This window comes from Balaenoptera ricei, chromosome 4, assembly GCF_028023285.1.
Source record: "Balaenoptera ricei isolate mBalRic1 chromosome 4, mBalRic1.hap2, whole genome shotgun sequence".
Lineage (NCBI taxonomy): Eukaryota > Metazoa > Chordata > Mammalia > Artiodactyla > Balaenopteridae > Balaenoptera > Balaenoptera ricei.
Window position 1 is genome coordinate 113,178,701 of NC_082642.1, and position 19,280 is coordinate 113,197,980.

At 35.1% G+C, this 19,280-nt stretch overlaps 1 protein-coding gene across 32 annotated transcripts in view; it reads left to right on the top strand.

Moving 5' to 3' along the window:
• Window positions 1-19,280, top strand: part of ABI3BP (ABI family member 3 binding protein) — a 272,912-nt gene that overhangs the window by 175,336 nt on the left and 78,296 nt on the right. For 24 of the 32 annotated variants that reach the window (XR_009502949.1, XR_009502948.1, XM_059921278.1 and 21 more), the window contains 13 exons: window positions 968-1,027; window positions 1,817-1,900; window positions 3,510-3,566; window positions 4,599-4,658; window positions 5,341-5,421; window positions 6,024-6,083; window positions 8,269-8,343; window positions 9,227-9,283; window positions 9,940-10,011; window positions 10,476-10,523; window positions 11,281-11,346; window positions 13,606-13,680; window positions 17,648-17,722. Coding sequence is in view for 30 of the 32 variants with exons in the window: in XM_059921278.1 (XP_059777261.1) it covers window positions 968-1,027; window positions 1,817-1,900; window positions 3,510-3,566; window positions 4,599-4,658; window positions 5,341-5,421; window positions 6,024-6,083; window positions 8,269-8,343; window positions 9,227-9,283; window positions 9,940-10,011; window positions 10,476-10,523; window positions 11,281-11,346; window positions 13,606-13,680; window positions 17,648-17,722 (870 nt within the window). In the remaining 2 variants the exon portion in view is untranslated. The remainder of the gene's footprint in view (window positions 1-967; window positions 1,028-1,816; window positions 1,901-3,509; window positions 3,567-4,598; window positions 4,659-5,340; window positions 5,422-6,023; window positions 6,084-8,268; window positions 8,344-9,226; window positions 9,284-9,939; window positions 10,012-10,475; window positions 10,524-11,280; window positions 11,347-13,605; window positions 13,681-17,647; window positions 17,723-19,280) is intronic. The other 8 variants (XM_059921275.1, XM_059921276.1, XM_059921277.1 and 5 more) reach the window with 6 other exon arrangements.

Here is a 19,280-nt window from a genome sequence, read left to right on the forward strand (position 1 = left end):
CTTTTGCTTCCTCTGTAAAATCTTCGTCACTGTGCATTTTATTAACTTCCATTTATCTCTTGAAAATAAAGCTTCTTGTGAAAAATTAGGCATATTCAGTTCAAATTGACAAACACTAAGTGCCTTCAGTATCCTCCAAGTTGTATACCTCTAAAGATGATGTATCAGATGTGGGAGACATGTTTTAGTCCTCAAACCTTCAAGACAGTTAAGAACAAAAGCCTTTCCTTTGTAAATAAAATAGAAGATGGCATTAGACAGCATCTATGCAAATACAAGATTGATATTTGGGTGCTACCAACAAGATGTGCTAGGGACATAAATATTTGGAGCAGGGAAAGATAAATTTAAAAAGAGTGGAGCCTTGAAATCATCATAGTACATAGATGAGTAGAAAGATGGAAAGGAATAAAATCAGAAAGAATGGATATAAGTAGAGACCAACCACAGGAGAAAGTCTAACTGTAATACTAGTATAAAGGATGTCTGACTTCAAGGTGGTAGTCAAAGCTTTTCTAGATCTTGATTGGTCCATGGACTCCTATGGCGGAGATCTTTAGGCACTTGATGAAGCAGTTGAGATTTGATCAAGTATATATCAGCAAGCTGTTCTTTGCTCATGAAGGCATGCTCTTTCTTTGCTTAGTCTGGAGGGATACCCAATTTGATTCATCATGCTGAGGCCTCAGCCTCTTTCCAAAGATAAGTTCTTAGCAATACCCACACATCCCACTTAGGCTTATTAGTTAGAATCAGATCATCAAAGAAGGAGGAATAAGGAAATAGGTACCTGATTGAGGTATGGCCAATTTTTAGGAAATCAACTTTTACTCTTCTAGTTTAAGAGTTTTTAAAAGTTGCTATGTAGTTCTAGAACCTATATTATACTAGTAAGATTCTTTTTGAAGTAAATGTTTTGAGCTTATTTAAAACAATCACTTGGTTTATTTTTAATACTTTTGGTCAGTTCCTACTGCAGACTTTGAACCTGTTACATTCAGAACTGAGGCTTGGGTGACAACACAAGGTAATAACACATTGTGATCCTCAGTAAGTGCTTTTTCTTCTCATTGTCAAACTCATTCCATCAACATCGAAGCTACAGTTTCTTTTGCTTCATAAAGCTACATCGTCATCCTCTATTGTCACTCCATGATATTCTTCATCCTAAAAGAATTGAAGTCTCTGACTCTTAAAACAAATTATCCCTTGTTTTTAAGAGAGCCATGCATGAACCTAACTCAGGTCAACTGTTATACATGTAACCATCTGAAATTGTTTTTGTCATCTTGTATGTTTTTTAACCAATGTTTTGTAAAAGCTGGGTTTAAAAAGCAATTCTCTTGACTCTAACGACTATTACGGTGTCAGGGAGGGTTCTTTGTGGATCTAAAGGTCTACTGTTTTTTTAACTGTCTGTGATATTTGTTCTTTAACTGACATTTTAGTTAATGACATGGTCTTATTTTAGTAAACTGTCAAAGAGTTTGTACCTGGCTATCACCACTACCATAATAGTTTAGCAGTGATTCTTATCCTTTTTATTCAAACAAGAGTTCTATGAATGATTCTTCACTTCTTGAATGATGCTTCACTTTTATAACTGACTCATTGCCAATGAACTTTCACTTGTAAAAAAAAAAAAAACCATACTATTATAATAAGGGTGAAAGTTTCCAATTAAAAAGTTACAAAGACACATTTCCTAAAATATGAGGAAATCTAATAAGTTTTAGGAAACCTAGAGCCATGTGTCATGCTACCCATAGCTTCTGAACTACAGACTCTATAGTAACTGAAGGTTTTCTTTCTTCAGCTCCTAAAACATCAAAACGGACCCGTCGTCCACGTCCCAAACCTAAAACCACACCAACTCCTGAGGCACCTCAAACCAAACCGGGTAAATGTGGGTCTCTCGTTAAAGGACTGAGTCCTTGCAACTCTTGGGAGTCTGGGGTTCATGCTAGTAGTGGGAGTGATAGCCCCTGTGAGCCCCATGTGGGCAAAGGCACAAAATGACCTGCTGCTGTTTCCCCCTGTTGAATTAGCAAAGAAAAACATGATAGGGGAGACGCGTGTGGCAGCTGAATTCCCTGTGCTTTCTACACAAGGATCTACTCTTTTACTATGTATTTTATTTACTTTTTCTTATTCCATTCCATTCTTCTCTTAAAGAAAAAAATGTCTTAAGCAGAACCAAGCATTTTTATTTCAAGAAACAAACACGAAGTGCCTTCCATCTCCCCACAGCCCATCAAGATCTGTGAGGATATCGCAGAAGCTGGTGGCTGGTTTTTACTTCGCAGTCTGTAGTAGAGTCAAATTCAGAACCTGCCTCAATGTGAAACATTAAAAGATTGAACCAAGGCAGTGTGTCTGTGCAAACTGAGCTGTTTTTTGCAGGGGTTATAAACATCTCTGAGCTGAAAGAGAGAAAAGTCTGTGAAGGACAGGAATAAGGAGTTGGAAAGAGGTTGGGTCTTAAAATCATGGCGATAGACAGAAAGTAAGGTGTAGAGACCAACCAGAGGACACAGACTTCTGGAATAAGGGAGGTTCTGCTTGCAAGAGGTGATGAATAGTACTGAGTTTGGATGGGTCCATAGGAGCCGTTGAAGAAAATCCTTGAAGGTATGACCCAGAAGTTTGGGTCTGACCCTAGAAGCATCAGTGATCTCTCCTGCAACTGTCTCTCCCTCCTATCTAGGGTATGGAATTTTTGTGATTAGAGCAGAGAGCTGCTCTACTGGGCACCACACACTATATGTTCTTTATCCTGATTTGTTGAGTGCCTTTGCCTCAAACAAGGTCTCAGCCTGTTTCTAAATATGAGCTCTCAACAAGATCTACATGATTCACTTTGCTTAATTCTTTTCTAGGCCTCCTTTCAAACACAAAAGCTATTTATTGTATCCATGCTTATTTAGACATGCTATTTCCTTTCTTTTCTTCCAGTTTTATTGAGATATAATTGGCATACAGCACTGTATAAGTTTAAGGTGTACAGAATAATGATTTGACTTATGTACATCGTGAAATGATGACCACAATAACTTTACTTAGTTTAATCCATCATCTCATATAGCTACAAAATTAAAGAAATAGAAAAAAAGATATTTTTCTTCCTTGTGATGAACACTTGGACATGCTGTTTTCTTAAAGCTTCCACAGAAAAGCCAACAACTGCCATGGTAGTTACATAAGTATATATTTGGTAAAATGTTTAAAGTTTCCTAGGTCAGTCTTCTACAATGATTGGAATTAGGTACTTAGACACCTAGGAGAATATCATGTTGACTTTATTGAGATATTTATCAGATTGTGTAGGCTGTGACTGTCTCATAAAGAAAGTTTACCTGGCTTTAGGTGATGACCAAATCTTTAAATATCAAGTATGTAATTTCAGAAAAATAATTTTAAATTGTTATATACCTGTTGAAGCACTATTATACTGGTAAGATTTAATTTGCTGACTTTTCACATGTGTTTATTTCCTTGCTTTTGACTAGTTCCCACTGCAGATCTTGAACCTGGTACTTTTAGAACTGAAGCTCCAGAAATCGTGGGTAATGAGAATGCGTGTCCTTCAAATAGTGCTTTTCCTGCTCATTGTCATACCATTGTAGCCACAGGTTCTCCTGCATCTTAAAACCATGTCTATACCCTCTGTTGTCATTCCATTACAGTCTTTACCTTGCAATTTTGCTACGTTCTATGTCAAGTTATCTGTTGAATTTAAGAGAACTGTGTGTATACTAATTTCAGGATGTCAAACTGCCGTGTAACCACTCAACGCTGTGTCATGTGATCACGTGCATTTGCTTAAACAGCATTGGCTATTTTAAGTTTCCTTTCAAACATGAATTTCCATTTATCCCTTATTTTCATCACTCGCTTTTTCCTCATCAATTGTGGAAATACCATGTTTTTTTGATTGTGTTACTTTTTATTGAATTAGTATCTATATGATTATATTGGGAGATCTCTTGTTTCAAGGAATGATGTTTTTAGTTCATGGTCAAATTTTTGAATGTGCCTGAGTCTTGAAAGTTTAAATGATGGGCTTTTGTGTTAGAGTAGGCTGACTCTTTCTCCTTCTCTAACAGGGTTTGACAGAGTTTCTTAACTTTTATTGAATCAAGGACCACTTTGAAATTTTGATGAACACACTCCATTTGTTACATTGATCCTTATACTTTCAAACATACGAACTCGTTATTGTACCCATGATTATTGAAATAGTAGACATTTATGTCAACCTGTATAGAAGTACAAATAGACTGATAAATGCTTTTTCCAGTAGTTAGAAAAGTATATATTATATAAATGTGTAAAAAGCTTGTCCAGAAGAGTCTTCCATACCAGAATCAGATAATCAAACATGTAGAATTTCTTGTTGACCACAGTGATATTGAGCATAGTGCAATGGTGTACCTATTTTATGAGATGAATTGATATTCGCCACAATTTGGTCAAATTTGCAAAGAACAAGTGTGTGTCTCTTTCTCTCAGTCCTGAAGCTTAACAGTTGGCTTCTGAAATTAGTCTTCAAGTGAATTTTTTAAATCTCTTTGGTTTATTTTATTATTTTTGGCCAGTTCTTCCTACAGTGCTTGAACCTGTCACTCTTAGAACCAAGGCTCCAGAAACAACGTTAGGTAATGATATTCTGTGTTCCTCAAAAATTTTTTCCTGCTCATTGTCAATCCATTCTATCATCATCATCATTGTAATAACATTATCACCAGCTTCATAAGATGATCTTGTCATCCTCTGCTGTTCTTCAACATTATTTTTCTTCTTAATAAGAGTATTGAAGACTCTAAAAAGAAGTTATCTGTTGTTTTTAAAAGCTATGCATGGACTTAGATCAAAATGTCTGTCTACCATGTAATCTTAATTGAATTTGTGTCATGTACTTTTGTCTAAACAGTGCTCACATTTAAAGCTTAGTTTCAGACACGGTCGGGAATGTCTATGTCTTCTCTAGACCAATTAAATCATAACAATTTGTATGGTTCCATGGATAGGGGGGCATATTTAAATTTCTTAGTGTGAACTTAGTACGGTTTGATGATAGTCCTTACCTTTTTTAGACATTTACAAGACTCTTCATTTCTTGACTTAATTTTATGTGCGAGTTTTACCTCTGAAGAATCTTCAGTGATAAAAGAATTAACAAAATAGGCGAACATATTTGCATCTTTATTTTTTTTTTTAATGTATTTGCATCTTTAAAATACATGTCTTAAATTTCAAGGAAATATAACATATTTAGAAAATCTAGAACCTTATTCCAAAACCACCTTCACTAGAGTAATCCAACGTTTCTTCCTTCAGCTCCTAAAACATCACGTGTTCGTCGTCCACGTCCCAGACCTAAAACCACATCAAGCCCTGAAGCACCTCAGACCAAACTGGGTAAATGTGTTATTTCATGGTTTGAGGGGTAAGCCCTAGCAGTCTGTCCCAGTGGAGTCCCAAAGCAGTGTCTCCAATGGGAAGTAACAGCCTTTGTGTTCCCTAAGAGTCAAGGCATTGAGGTGTGGTTAACAGCTACTTCTTGGATGAAGTTCTTGGTCTCTCTTATTTATAGCAAGATTGGCATAGTCACTCGTGGTTATTTATTGCTATATCTACATTTAAACACGTGATCAATTTATTATAGCTGTGAGTACATAAATGCAGGTATTTTTTTTCAGCTTCCAAGAAATGTAACAAGTTACTTTCACATATTTTTTTGTGTATATTGCCTAAACAGATTTTCCAAAGCTAGCTTCCATATGAGAATCAGAAAATCAAACACCTAGGAAAGGCTCATGTTGACCATACTAAGATTCATAGCAGAGTTCAAAGGTTGTGCCTACCTTCTGCAATGAATTATTCCTAGCTACAGAGACTGTTTGCTTTCTATGAATGCAAAAGCTTAAAAAAATTGTCATTTGAAACTAATGTTTTGAAAGAAAAATTAAGACTTTCTATGTGTGTTTAAACTTTGTGTTCATGTTGTTGCTTTTGGTTAGTTCCTGCTACTAGCTTTGAACCTGTTATTCATAGTTCTGAAGATCCAGAAACAACATTAGGTAATGATTTTTGTGACCTCATTAAATGCTTTTACACTCATTAAAAACCCACTCCATCACTGTCATGGCCAGAGTTTCTCCCGCTTCCTTCAAGTGCTATTGTAATTCTATTTCATGCTTCATCTTTTACGTAGTCAGGATTCTTAATTAAAGTGCTACCTATTGCTTTTAACAGATGTCCCTGGATCCAGCTGAGGAAATCTATTTTCCATGAAAACCCCTTTAACATTTCATTATAAGATTCAGTGAAGAGTCTGAAGTCTAAATTGTTTGCCTTCTATTTGATATTTAGATCTATAAAATGATGATAATTAAGTACCATGAAATTTCTCCAAGCAACTTACTTTCTGTAAGATTTTTGTGATATCCTCATTAATCTCTTCCTATTTTAAGGAATCAGGTTTCCCTGTTATATTAAATTACCAAAAACAAGTTGCTTCCTGGAAGTGTCAATTCTAGTGAATCTAAGTTATGGGCTCCCCCATCATTGATGAACTTGACTATTCCTTATTCTCCACCACAGTTTAATATTGGTTCTTAATCTTTACTAAGTAGGAATCTCTGAGTATCTAATTATACACATTAATACCTATATCTTTAAATTAACAAATTTTGTTATTATTTTGGTCTCTAAAAGACCCTCAGTGATAAGGAACAAATTAGATTGGTAAAGTAAAAATTTTCAAACTCAGGCAATAAACTCAAGAAAATCTAATATTTTACAAAACATTGGTACAGGTACAATGCTGTTGATGGTTTCTAGACCTACAAATACAATAGCAACTCAAGATTTTCTTCCTTTAGTTTCAAATCATAGGGGAAAAAATCCTTCTCCCAAACACTAAATTTCCCAAAGCTTCACAGTTTAAAAATCAAGAAAATCTATGGTTTTCCGCTTAAGGAGTCCTTCTAGCCCATTGCAGTTGGGCCCCAAGAGTGACAGTGATGTGGCTTGCTAATTTGCATTTCCCACCTCTATGCCCTCTAAGAGAGACGGTAGAATCTCTACAATTTCACGTGGATGAGAAGGTTCATGGTTAGAGATTTATATGGTAGCCAAATGCATAAGGATTCTCTCTGACAAAAGATGCATCTTATTCAATTCTCTTAGCATTCTATTCCATTCATCTCTTTTTAAAATAGCACTGCTTCTTTGTCTTAAGTAAACAAACATTTCCTTGCTCTCTGTGGTCCCAGCACCACATTAGCAGTTGAGCAGGGTTGGGTGTGGAGCAGAGGAAGAGATCAAAAGTAAGGGCATGTTTTACCTCTTGAATAAAGTACAATATAATTGTGAAGAAAACCTGTTCTTGAGTTTTTCTTAGATAAAAGATAATTTGCTTATACAAAAGCAGCTTGTTTGGTAAAAAATTTAGAAAGAAAATATTTAAAGGAGTCAAGGATCTATGTGGGCTAATAGAGAATAGTTGAGCTTTGAAATTAAGTAGTATTTGAATTAGTGGTTGGAATGGTGGGAACAGCAAAATAAAAAAGTTTTGACACCTATTGAGGGTACCCAAGGGGGTGGTCAAACTGGAACATAGAATAAAACACTCCTAGATGATACTGAACATTTTGTTAATGATACTGTCATGAAACCAGCTGTAGGAAATACTTAGAAAACCCTTGTGGGAATATAGATTCAGATACAATAGTCATTGAGAACCTCAGTTTTTCAAATAAGCTCTGCCTTTTTCTAGAAGGATAGTTAAAATCAGGGATCAGCAAATCAGCAAATTTTTTTATGTGAAGAGTTAAATAGTGAATATTTTAGACTTCTTAGACCATTCAGTCTGTCACAGCTACTCAATTCTGCTGTTGTAGCTTGTAGGTAACCAAAGCCAAGATGTAAGTGATATGTAAATATGCCTTGAATCATCTTAGTTTGTAGGTGTGGCTGTGTTCCAATAAAACTTTATTTGAATTTCATACCATTTTTACATGTCATGGATTATTACTCTTCCTTTAATTTTTTTTCAATCATTTAAAAATGTAAAAATCACTCTTAGCTCACAGGTCGGGAAGAGGGCTGGATTTGGGAGGGCCATAATTTGCCAGTCTGCTTTAAATAATGCATACTCTGCATTGCCTCTCCATAACCCTGTGATTCTGAAGGTCTATGTGTTGCTACCTGTGAAATAAATTATCCATAATTAGTTTGACAACTTAGACCCTCTTCTTTCAGCTCCCACTGAACTGCATACTCTTATTTTGAAACCAGTGACATCACCAAGCCTAGAAATGACACAAAGTCAACCTGGTAAATAGATTATTTAATCTATCTGGGCACACCATGAGCTTCAGGGGGCATACCCCAAGTGTTGTATTTCCAAATATTAAAAACTACAAAAGAATACACATTTAACAACTCTGTATATTGTACATGCTTCTTCCATGATTGCATACTGGTGTAAATTAGTAATACATTATTTTCATATTAATTATATTATTCAACTGTATAGAAATACTTATCTTCATTTGGGTTTGCTCTGTATAATATTAGAGAATAATCACATATCTGATTAAGTAGTCAACAGGACCAGTTAGAAGAACTGATTTTATTCTTTACCTTTATTTTTCACTAAGTTACAGACTTGTGGTTCTCTTTAGTAATAAGCTAAACTTCTGCTCTGCTATGTGAAAAGAATGCTCATTCAATTGTGACCATTAAGGAACGAGAAAGTTCTCACTTCAGTAAAGATAACAAAATTTCACCTTACACAGTATGAGCCTAAACATTATTGCCCTTCAAAATTAAAAACAAATTTTAAAGATCATGCTGTTCAATGCTATTGCAACTCTCTGACGTTTATTTTGAAACACCAGATCTTATTTTTAACATAGGATTATAATTTCTTTCCATCCCTTTTGTGTATCTCTTAATTAGCTAAATGGCGTTTTGATGCTTATGTTGATGGAACAAGGTTCTATGGTTGTTAATGATAACTTATAATATAAAATTCTGAATTCGGTTATTAGGGTTTCCTTTAGGGTTAATAGTACTATTGTTATTATGGTAACGGCTGACATTGAGCACTTATGGGTACAAGGCACTTGTCTAAATACTTAGTTTGTATGAATTCATTCAATGCTCACAACAACCCATCCTTGATCAATTTTACCATTTTGTGTTTTTTTGCTAGTTTCTGAAGTCCTGGAATTGGTTACATTTAGCACTGAGTCATCAAAGGAAGCTATAGGTAACAATGTTCCCCAATGGGAAGTCAGATATATGTGCTTTTCCATCTCATTGTGGAAGTCATTTTGGGATGTCCTCATGCTTTGTGACATTTCATGGCTCCGCACATATTGCCTGTGCTCATCCAGTGAATCTTGACAGTCAAATGTTATATACAGCCCATTTTGCTAGTATCTGCTGTGTTGCTATGCAAGTTTCACAATTTCCTTGCTTAGTTTCCTCTCCTCTCACTGTGAATGCACAATTTCATTTTTTAATATTCTGATCACTTTTAATACAAATATACACATCTTATTTTTCATTTTCATATTGTTTTTAGGATTCATCCCCATGCTTTCAAAGGACTCACTCTATGTCTTTTTCTCACTAGAATCCTTAAACAAAAATAAGGAAGTGAAATTATCTGCTTTGCTCCAGGTAGAAATCGCTGTAGACCCTGCCAGTTATCGTGTGTGTGTGTATGTGTTCCACATTGCACACTGCCTTCATTTCCTGCCTTCATTGTAGTCATCTTCATATTCTACCTAAATGTTATTTAGTCTCACAAATCTATCTACTTAAGATAATTAACCTGTTTTCAAATTAAACAGTGTTCCATTACAGTGGGTGCTATGGTTCTGTCCACCACTAACCCGCCATTCCCTGTTTCTTCCCTAGCACCAACTGAAATAGATTATGTATATTCCACTGCCAAAGTACCACTCAGGCCAGAGGAGCCAAAGACTGAAGGTGGTAAAGGTTTTCATGCTTCTATTCTTTTATTCAAAAAATTTTTAATTAGTATCTATTACATTTCATGGAAGTTGAAAGTTCAAGCTGGGGTACTTGATCTACAGTGGAATAGCTTTGAAGAGCTATAGCTTCTAAAATTCTTGAATTCTTAAAATTAAAATGATAATTGACTCTCTGAATACAGAAATAAATTTCAGTTTCTCTGTGGTATCTAAATATTGAGGCATAATAAATTTGACAGTTAATGACAGTTAAAACATAAATATTAGTTGGAGGATTAGGGTTATAGAATAGGATTTCCCTCTTGATTCTTTTTTCTTATCCTAATCCATCGTCCTATCTGTAAAAATGTGATGCAGATTCTCAAGAGAATGAGGTGTGTTGATATTCAAGAAAGAGATACTTGACTGTGGCCTAACATCTTAAGCTTTTTAAAATTGTTCTCCTTTGTTTTGATACAGTTGTGGAATCTATTACAAATGTGTCTGAACCACCTGAGACCACGCTAGGTAATGACACACCCTGGCAGTTTTTGCCCTCATTGTCGCCATCACCTGAGAACCCAGGTTCTCCCTCATTGTGAATTAATGTTGCAACATCATTCTTTGTCATGGCAGTTAATTTTCTTTCTAGGTGCTTCTATTCATAACCATTGTCCAAAAAGTGTCTTCTTCCATTCAGCTTTGTATCTAGACCTTGGTCTCTCTCTACTTCAGTCACCAAAACTGTCAAATCTAAAGTGTCTTTTTTCCTAATGTTAAACATTCTGCCAGCTTGGTATTACGTTGAATACTTCAGATAATATTTTTTTGTATGATGATCCATTTATACCTTCTGCCCTAGCAATATACTTTCCATTAACACTCAGTTCATCACATTCATTTACATGTTTGATTTTTTTCTTCATTAGTTAAACAAAATTCAATGCTGCTGAATGGCTTATGCCTTAACATTTTTTATTTATTCTTCTCCTTATGGTTCCCCAACAACCTATCTTTCTGGCACTGTTGGGGATGTACTAGTGTGGAGTAAGGATTTAAAAAGTAAGGCTATTGCTTACCTTGAAAGTATTTTGTAACCTGGCATCTCTAAGCAGCTTTTAAACTAAATGCATTATGAAGAAGTAGGAGCGCTATTTTGCTGTAGACTTGCAATTTGCTTTCTTTTTTTCTTTAAAATCTACTTGTTACCATCTGTTCTGTCATCTGTACTCAAGGTGTGTGAAGTGCTATAGTAACCCTGGGTACTTTCCTTCAATTACCATAGAAACATCACCTCTGCCTTCCCAAACTGTAATCCTACCCAGCCCAGATGAGCCTCAGACCGAACCGGGTAAATATGTTATTTTGTGTTTCATGTAGAAGGTGAGTGTTTGCAGAACTTACAAGAATGGAAAGACAATATATATGGGCACTATTACTAGTTATCAGAAGCCCTAACTTAATCACTACTCACTGCTCACAGTCTTTGACCCTACCTTTCTGACGCCCCACTCCTCCTTCTATCCATAATCTATAGCCAGTCGTATGGCAGTGTTGTGAACATTATTTAGGATATAACTGAAAAATACCTCTCAGCTACTCTGCAAGTCTTTCATACAGAAAATAGTAATGTTTCTGGGGAAGAACATTTATATTCCTTTTAAAATATAAATATCCCAATTTTAAATACTTTATCATCTTGACTAGTTTTACAAGGTCTGTGGTCATATAAAAACTATTTTAAGATAGTTAATTTGTTTAAGATTAACCAAAACCTCCAGAAATACTGGAGCATTCCACAAAAAGGGGTACAATTGGTCGGTCATCCTGTCATTATTCAGGTCCCTTACTACTTTCTACTGCTCCTTCCTGTGGCAGTTTGGCCATTTCACTGCATACAAATAAGAGAAACTGAAGTCAAACTGGTTACTTGGCAAGTCATAAGGGTTTACTTGATGGTGGAATTTGAAATATGGGAAAACAAATCATCAATGCGGATAACTAAATATGCTTCTTACAAGGGAAAATTTTCTCAATATCTACAGGCTCTCTGATAAATGTCAGTTTACACGTCAGTTTATCATAAATAAGCCCAAACTTGTATTTTGATGGCCATTAAACTATTTTATATGGCTCTAATTCCAAAGGAGATATGGATATTAATCTTATTCATTGTCCTCTAAAATGTCCTGTTAAACCCTGTTAATATCCTTTGCCTATTAAACTCTACAGTTTAATTTTTACCAAAATTCCACACTGACTGCATTAACTGGATCTGTGTCAATTATCTCTAACTTTTCTAAAGTTTTTTTTTTAAATAGCTTTAATCATTAATATGATTGAAATATTTAGTCATAGATACTATCAGTGATACTAATCTTATTCTGAATCATTTTTTATAGAATTGCCTCATGACATGCCTTTACCTGCAAGATGGTCTCTTATACCCTGGGGAAGCAAATAGCCTATCAGTACGAACCTCGGCAAACAAAGCAGTTCAGAGTCAGACTTTCACAAGACTAAGGACACTGTAGAAGTATAGAATTTTAGGGTTGGAAGGGCTTTTAAAAATCCTGTTACTGTTGATGAAGAACCCAGTGTTGTAGACTGAGTGATCCGCAAAGCGAACTCTAAATCTCCCAGCTCCAGGCTCCTAAACCAATGTAATCTCCAACATATCTTGTTCATCTCTCCACAGGCGAGAGGATTCCACTGAAACCATTGCATGCCTTGTATATTTTGATTAAGAATCAGGAAGAAGTCCCTACAGACTCAGCTTCTTCTTTTATCTAATAACTCTTATTTTCAGCAAGCTTTTCTTAAGGTGCCTGAAACTCCGTGACCTTAAAAAACATTTTGTTTCTTCTTATCTCTCTTTATCCCAAACACACTGAACTCAACCAAATGAGGTATTTCCACAAGCTGCGATCTTTCATTTGATAATTCTTTTCCTCCGGCAGGATAAACTTTTAATTTTCTTGGTGAAGAAATAATTGATTTTTTACACTGAATGTCCTAGAACTTCTTTGGGAATTGCTCAGCAGAAGAATAACTTTCTTCAATAATGTATCCTTTCAATTTCTGTTCAATTTTTCTTCTCCAATATGACCAATAAAAATTGTGTTTTGTTTAACAAGATTAATTTTTTTCCATTAGCACTTACTATTAAGGTGCATTTATTTTTTAGGTATATTTGGAATGTAATGTGCTTTTTATTTAGAAGAAATTGTATCTCTTTGCACTTAAAATATTATACTGGGTTATTCTGCTAAAACGATGTGAACTTATAATGATGAATTATTTTATTATGAAATTTATTTTTAACCTATTTAATAGGTATTTGAAGTGGATATTTCTAAAATTCCAACAGTTTCATTTGCCAGCTGAATATCTTGGATATCTTTAATGTGCTGCCTTGGTTTTTTTGGTTTTTTTTTTTTCCCATTATAATAAGAAAATTACCGTCTTATACTTTGTGGCTTTTTGGGAACTTTAATTGCTGTGTATTTAGGTCTTCAATTACTCAACAAACATCTTTGAGATCCTAGAGGTTTAGGTACTGTGACTCTTGAAGACCTCAAGAGCTCCGAACCTATATCCTTTCTTTTAGTGCCCAAGCAGACACCGCGAGCTCCTCCCAAACCAAAAATATCTCCACGTCTAAGAATCCCACCGACACAGCCAGGTAAATACTTATTTTATATTCTGGCCTGAAAAGTTTGATGTTAGCGGAGTTACTCTGTTGAATTATAGCAAGTTAGGTTTTTAACCCTTATAAAATAAGACTTCCTTTGAAACCTAATAAATATTTACATTTATTTTTAGACTTTATCAAAAAGTATATTATTGGAGAGCTTATTCCAGAAGCTTCCCTTTTGTTATATTATTTGAGAGGGGGATGGAGGAGAATGGAATTTCTTAAAAGAGTAGCCTGCCTACTCCCTTCACTTCTCGGAGCTTGAGAAAACCTTCCATGGTCCTTGAATGTCCTCCCCCTGCCAATCACCTAATTTTTTTTGGCCTTTCAGTCAATTTTATTTAACATTAGGTCATGAAGATTTTTAATATATATCCTCTCCTGTAAAATAATAACATAATATTGCTTTGGTTGTTTTGCTAGGAATTTTGGGAAGGACCTAAACAAGAGTCATTATAAACTATTTTTTATTCTGTTCAAGAAGCTCTTTCTTGAATGATTGAATGATTAACTCTAACCCTAACTTCTCAACCAAGATCTTGTCCAATTCCTCTGACTGCCTTGGCAGATCTCCATTTCAGGGTACCATAAAATTGACATGCCTCAAAGAAAGCTCATCTTTCCCTACTTTCAGTTTCTCATTTATATCTGTTGCAGATTCTGAGCATTTTACATCGATTTTTATCCTCTTCCTCATCTGGCCTCTGCAGTCCATCAGTTTTTCCAGACATCTCTAACCTTGGTCCCTACTCCAAGCATATACCCAGTCATGCCTAGTCTATTGTTATGAATCAACTGATCTCCTGTCTCTCTTCTCTCCTAATTTAAAATTGTACCACCCTTGATGCTTAAGTGGCTGATTAACTAATGCATTTCATCAGTTAGTCACTTAACAACTATTCATTGCATGCTGACCTCGCGCCAGACAATGTGCTAGATACTGGGAATGTGAAACAAAATTTCATCCTTCTGTAGTCGAGGAAGTTATAGTTTAGGCCAATCCCCTAAATCTAAATTTATTTTTTAAACATGGCCCACTTCCAAAAAGCATATAAAGTGCACCTACCCAATTTACTAGGAAAGGAACCCTAACTATCACCAATGGTCTGGGGAAAGGAAAATGTTAGCAGCATCAAAATTATGCTTGATCTAGGTAGTAGTTCTGAATTACCAACACAAATTCTTTAATCATATCTCAGTATCCCTACTGAAAGAAAAAAACTGTAGATGTGGGGATGGTCTTTAATATCTGAGAGGTATTAACACTTTCTTTAATATTTCTGAGAGAAATTTTACCTATTACTTTTTCTTTGAAGGAAAACTCCTTAAAAAACAGTTCCATGTACTACATCTAGCTAATGATTTTAAATCTGCTTTAATGTATTTTAAAATGTGTTTTTATTTAATTACTAAAACTTTGCTAAAAAATAATATGGGTATGATATGTAAGTAGATGAAGGTACCAAAGCAACAATCATCTGAAAGAATAAGAAATTTAAAATAATAACAAGAAATAAATTTGAACTATTAATATATAAGAAATACTGGGAAAAATAATTGGTGATTAGTGAATAAGTAATGAATAATAGAATAAGAATAAAAAACGAAGCAAGTATATTAAATTTGTGGGTAGGAAACTAAAATCTAACTTTAAGAAATCAGCAGATAAAATCACAAGAAGAAGCTCTCAACCTTTTATGTGAATGTAAAGCATAGAACAAATGAGGCAGAAAAAGGAGAAATGGAAAGACATAAGAAAGCATAAAACAATGAATGATTGAAAATAAGAGAAAAGATGAGAAACAAGAAGTGCTAGAAGTTAAGACATTGAGGATATAAAGTCCTAGTTAGTAACATTTTAAAAAGTAAAGGAGATATGAACTAAGAAGGAAGACTTATTCATAATTTTATCTTTTTGAGCTGTACTCTGTACTTATAAAAATACAATATAGTAAGTCAGGAGCTTACTCTAATTTCCCATTATGACACTGTATTCTAAGTTTCAACTTTGTTTGATTTTGATTTAGACCTTTAGCTAACCTTCCTCGACAAGGTAAGCAACTTCAGAATGGATAGATGCATACGCTCAGTGGTTCCACTCTCACTCTGAAACCCTGGAGTGACTGCAGACTATAACAAGAGAGCATCCTGATTCTGTCCCAACTGAGCAAACTCCCAGCCCATCAGCATCTCCCCTGGAAAGTAGCTACAATCCAAACACTTCTAGCTTTGTCAGGGCAACCTAGTGTAAGGGGACTATTTGGAAAATTGATCATGAAAAAATGCACTCTAGTTACTCCTCTTAAAAGTGGGTGAAATTAGGATCTCTCTTACCCAGGAAAATATGAGCTTTACTTAATAGATCCCAGCAATACCCTAGGTTTTTATAGTCTTTCAAGGATATTTGTTTATGTATACATATGTATCACTCAGTAGTCCAAAAACAAATATTTAAACCCTAGTTGTACTCCCTCCTTACCCCTGGCTAGCTGTTGTGAATTTCAAAAGGCCATTTGAATGGGAGAATGTTCTGTTCGTACATGCAATATCAATATCAAACGCAAATTATTATTGTTGGACTCTAAGGGCATCATCTAACAATAGTGTGTACAACTTAAAGAGCAATGCAATGTATTAATCTACCACTATTTTCAGAATGAAATTCTGTAATTGGGCATGCCATCTCATTTATACTTAAACTATGTTGATAAATTAGATAGCAAAATTTAAATTTACTATATTTGGCATTTGAGGGGATACTGGGATCAAAAATTTGGAAGAAACCATCAAGAATATTTCATCATTAAAATACAGGTTTCATTTTTAGATTCCTATGTTCATAAGTAATAGTGAACAGTCCTGTTAATAATATTATATCTAGAAATCTTATAACCATCAAAATTGCTCCTAATTCTTGAGGGGGCAAACAATGTGAAAAGCAAAATATACTCAGATCCTTCAATGTCAAATATGTAAAGATTCTCCAGAAGTAGAAACATATTTATAGGGGTATAGCTTTCACATCATTTTGACATTTCACACTTAATTCTCACAATCACCCTTTCAGTTAGGACCGGTTTATTATTTCCACCTAAAAAAATGAGGAACAAGTTAAAACGTGACCCGCAGAGCTGGGATATAGCGAGCCCAAGTGTTGGGACCTATCAGTCATGTCTGGACCTCAGTGTTCAAGTCTTGTCTCTGGTGCTTAATGATCATGTGACTCCAGGCAAATAGCTTTAAAGTGAAGCTGATAATTCCTTCCTCTCAGCATTACGGTGAGAATCAAAGGGCATAATCCTTATGAAAGTACTTTTGAAATTGTAAAATGAGCTATAAATAAAGTAGACCTTTTTTTTTTCCTGGTATCTATTACATTAGCACCTTGTTACTCCAAAGGAACAGCTGTGGAAAGACAATTTTGGTTTGTGAACATGTCATTTAAAGGTTTATTTAGAGCCTAACAATTGCCGGGGATGTAGAATGCAAGCCCACCCATTGCATTCCATTGCCCACTTCTCTTTCTGCTGTTGCTGAGCTGACTTTAAGCTGCTCTTTTCCATACTTCATGGGCTCCCATTCTGACTTCACTGAATTCATCTTCACAGAAAGACATGGGGATGGGTTTAAGAAGTCAAGCAAACATCCAGAAAAGAAGAGCACTCTTACATTAATTAAATTGCTATCTCTTCTGAAATGATGTTTTAAAAAAATTATTCATCCTATCCTTATGCTTAGTCAAATTTTGCTGTTTCTCAGATTTCATTTTTCTTAAAGTATCTGGAATTCTAACTGATCTATTTTTAGAGCTTAAGGTTTATTTTTCCATCTAAATCCCATTTCAATGCTTTTTTAAAATCAGTAATCAGTCTTATACTTTGTCATATCTTATGTGTTAAGCAAGACTGGGAGATGCTAAAACCAAACGACTCATGATCCGAGCTCTCTCTTTCAGCTCCTAAGGTGTTCCAGCGTGTTACTCCGAAGCCAAAGACATCACCAAGTCCAGAAGTGTCCTATACTCCACCTGGTAAATGCTTTATTTCATGTTTAAGCCAAATGTATTCTACAGTCACACTCTGCTGAAATGAAACATGAGGACTGATGGATGTGAGGTCCATGTTTCACTTCTGTTCAGGTACCACGTTGTATCATGCATGATATAATCATTTCAAAGTGTTCATAAGAGTTATCTAAGTGCTCATATGGTAAGCCATTGATATAATCCAAAGGCAGAGAATTATGCCAAGGGTAGAATGCTTCTTCTAGAAATAAAATTCTCTTATTTTCTGATTTCCAAAAAATAACCTACCAACGTTAACTGTGCTGTGCTCACGTTTCACCAAGATAAAATAAAGAATTGGGGATTTTCCCACAAAAATGATAAAATGATGTTTTACAAATGGAGGAAATGATGTTTAACCATTTTCTTGGATTCAAACATTTTACACTATCCAGCATTGAGGGTTTTTTTTTTTTTTCCTTTTAAATTCTATTTTACCCATTCATGGAGCAGTTGCTTGAGTCAAGAAATTTGTTTCACACAGGAAAAAATGATTTCTTTAGCTACAGATCAATTTCTTGCCTATCATTTGAGAAGGCTTTTTGCCCATTTATGGGGGGAATAATCTCGTGTTTGTGGGAGTAGTCAAGGTAGGGACTGCAAGAACCCAGACATTTCTCTAGATCCTCAAGTGACCATACAAAGCTGCTATTAGCTTCACTAATTAGTTCACTGTTGGTTCACTAATAAGCCAAACCAAGTTTTTAACTAGAGTATCTGAGAAATACAATAAGTTCCCCCCCCCTTTTTTTAAGGTTCAATTATTATAAATTCTTAGATGGTCCTAGAAGCATATAGAACATTCCTAGAACCAAAGGATTTCTGAGCTGTAGCTTGAAATGATGGCATTTGGGAAGCAAGTGAATTCACTTGCTATCATGTTTTCCAGGTTGTATAAGCACAGGGTGTTACTGCCGCTGTGGGATGGCTAGGTTGTTGCAGGTGGTGATAGGCTGCAAAGAGCCTCTTTTGCCCTGAAGTCTAGACTTTAAATTAGTACTGCTAAATGCAACAGTCAATATTATAAATGCCAATAAGGAAAAAGCTGATCTTCCCACTTGCAAAAGGTCAGCTTCTTGTTTTCAACTGAGGAAAAAATATGTAATGGAAATGAAGTCATTACAGATAACAACAGTATATATGAGTGATTATATTCACTTTTCGTTAGAGAAAGCAATACTATTGGTCCTGATATGACATAATCTCATTAAACCAATATATCTAATAGTTCAACTTTTTCTTCTTTTTTAAATGTCTAATATTTGCCTTAATTCCATCAACACCTTCTTTTTCACAGGCACTCTGACCTGTACGTTTGAGCCCTGGAATAACAGCACAAACACTCTCTCTGGAGCCTTCATTGAGCTTATTCTATTGACTCTCCAGTTCCAAATGTTCAGATTGAATTCTGTCTCTAAACCTAGTGTTGGTCCTGCCATTGTGTCCATCACGGGTTCCCCTATTGCTCCAGGGGTGTGATGCTGTGGGAAGAATCATAGGCAATCTTTACTACTATTTAATGTTC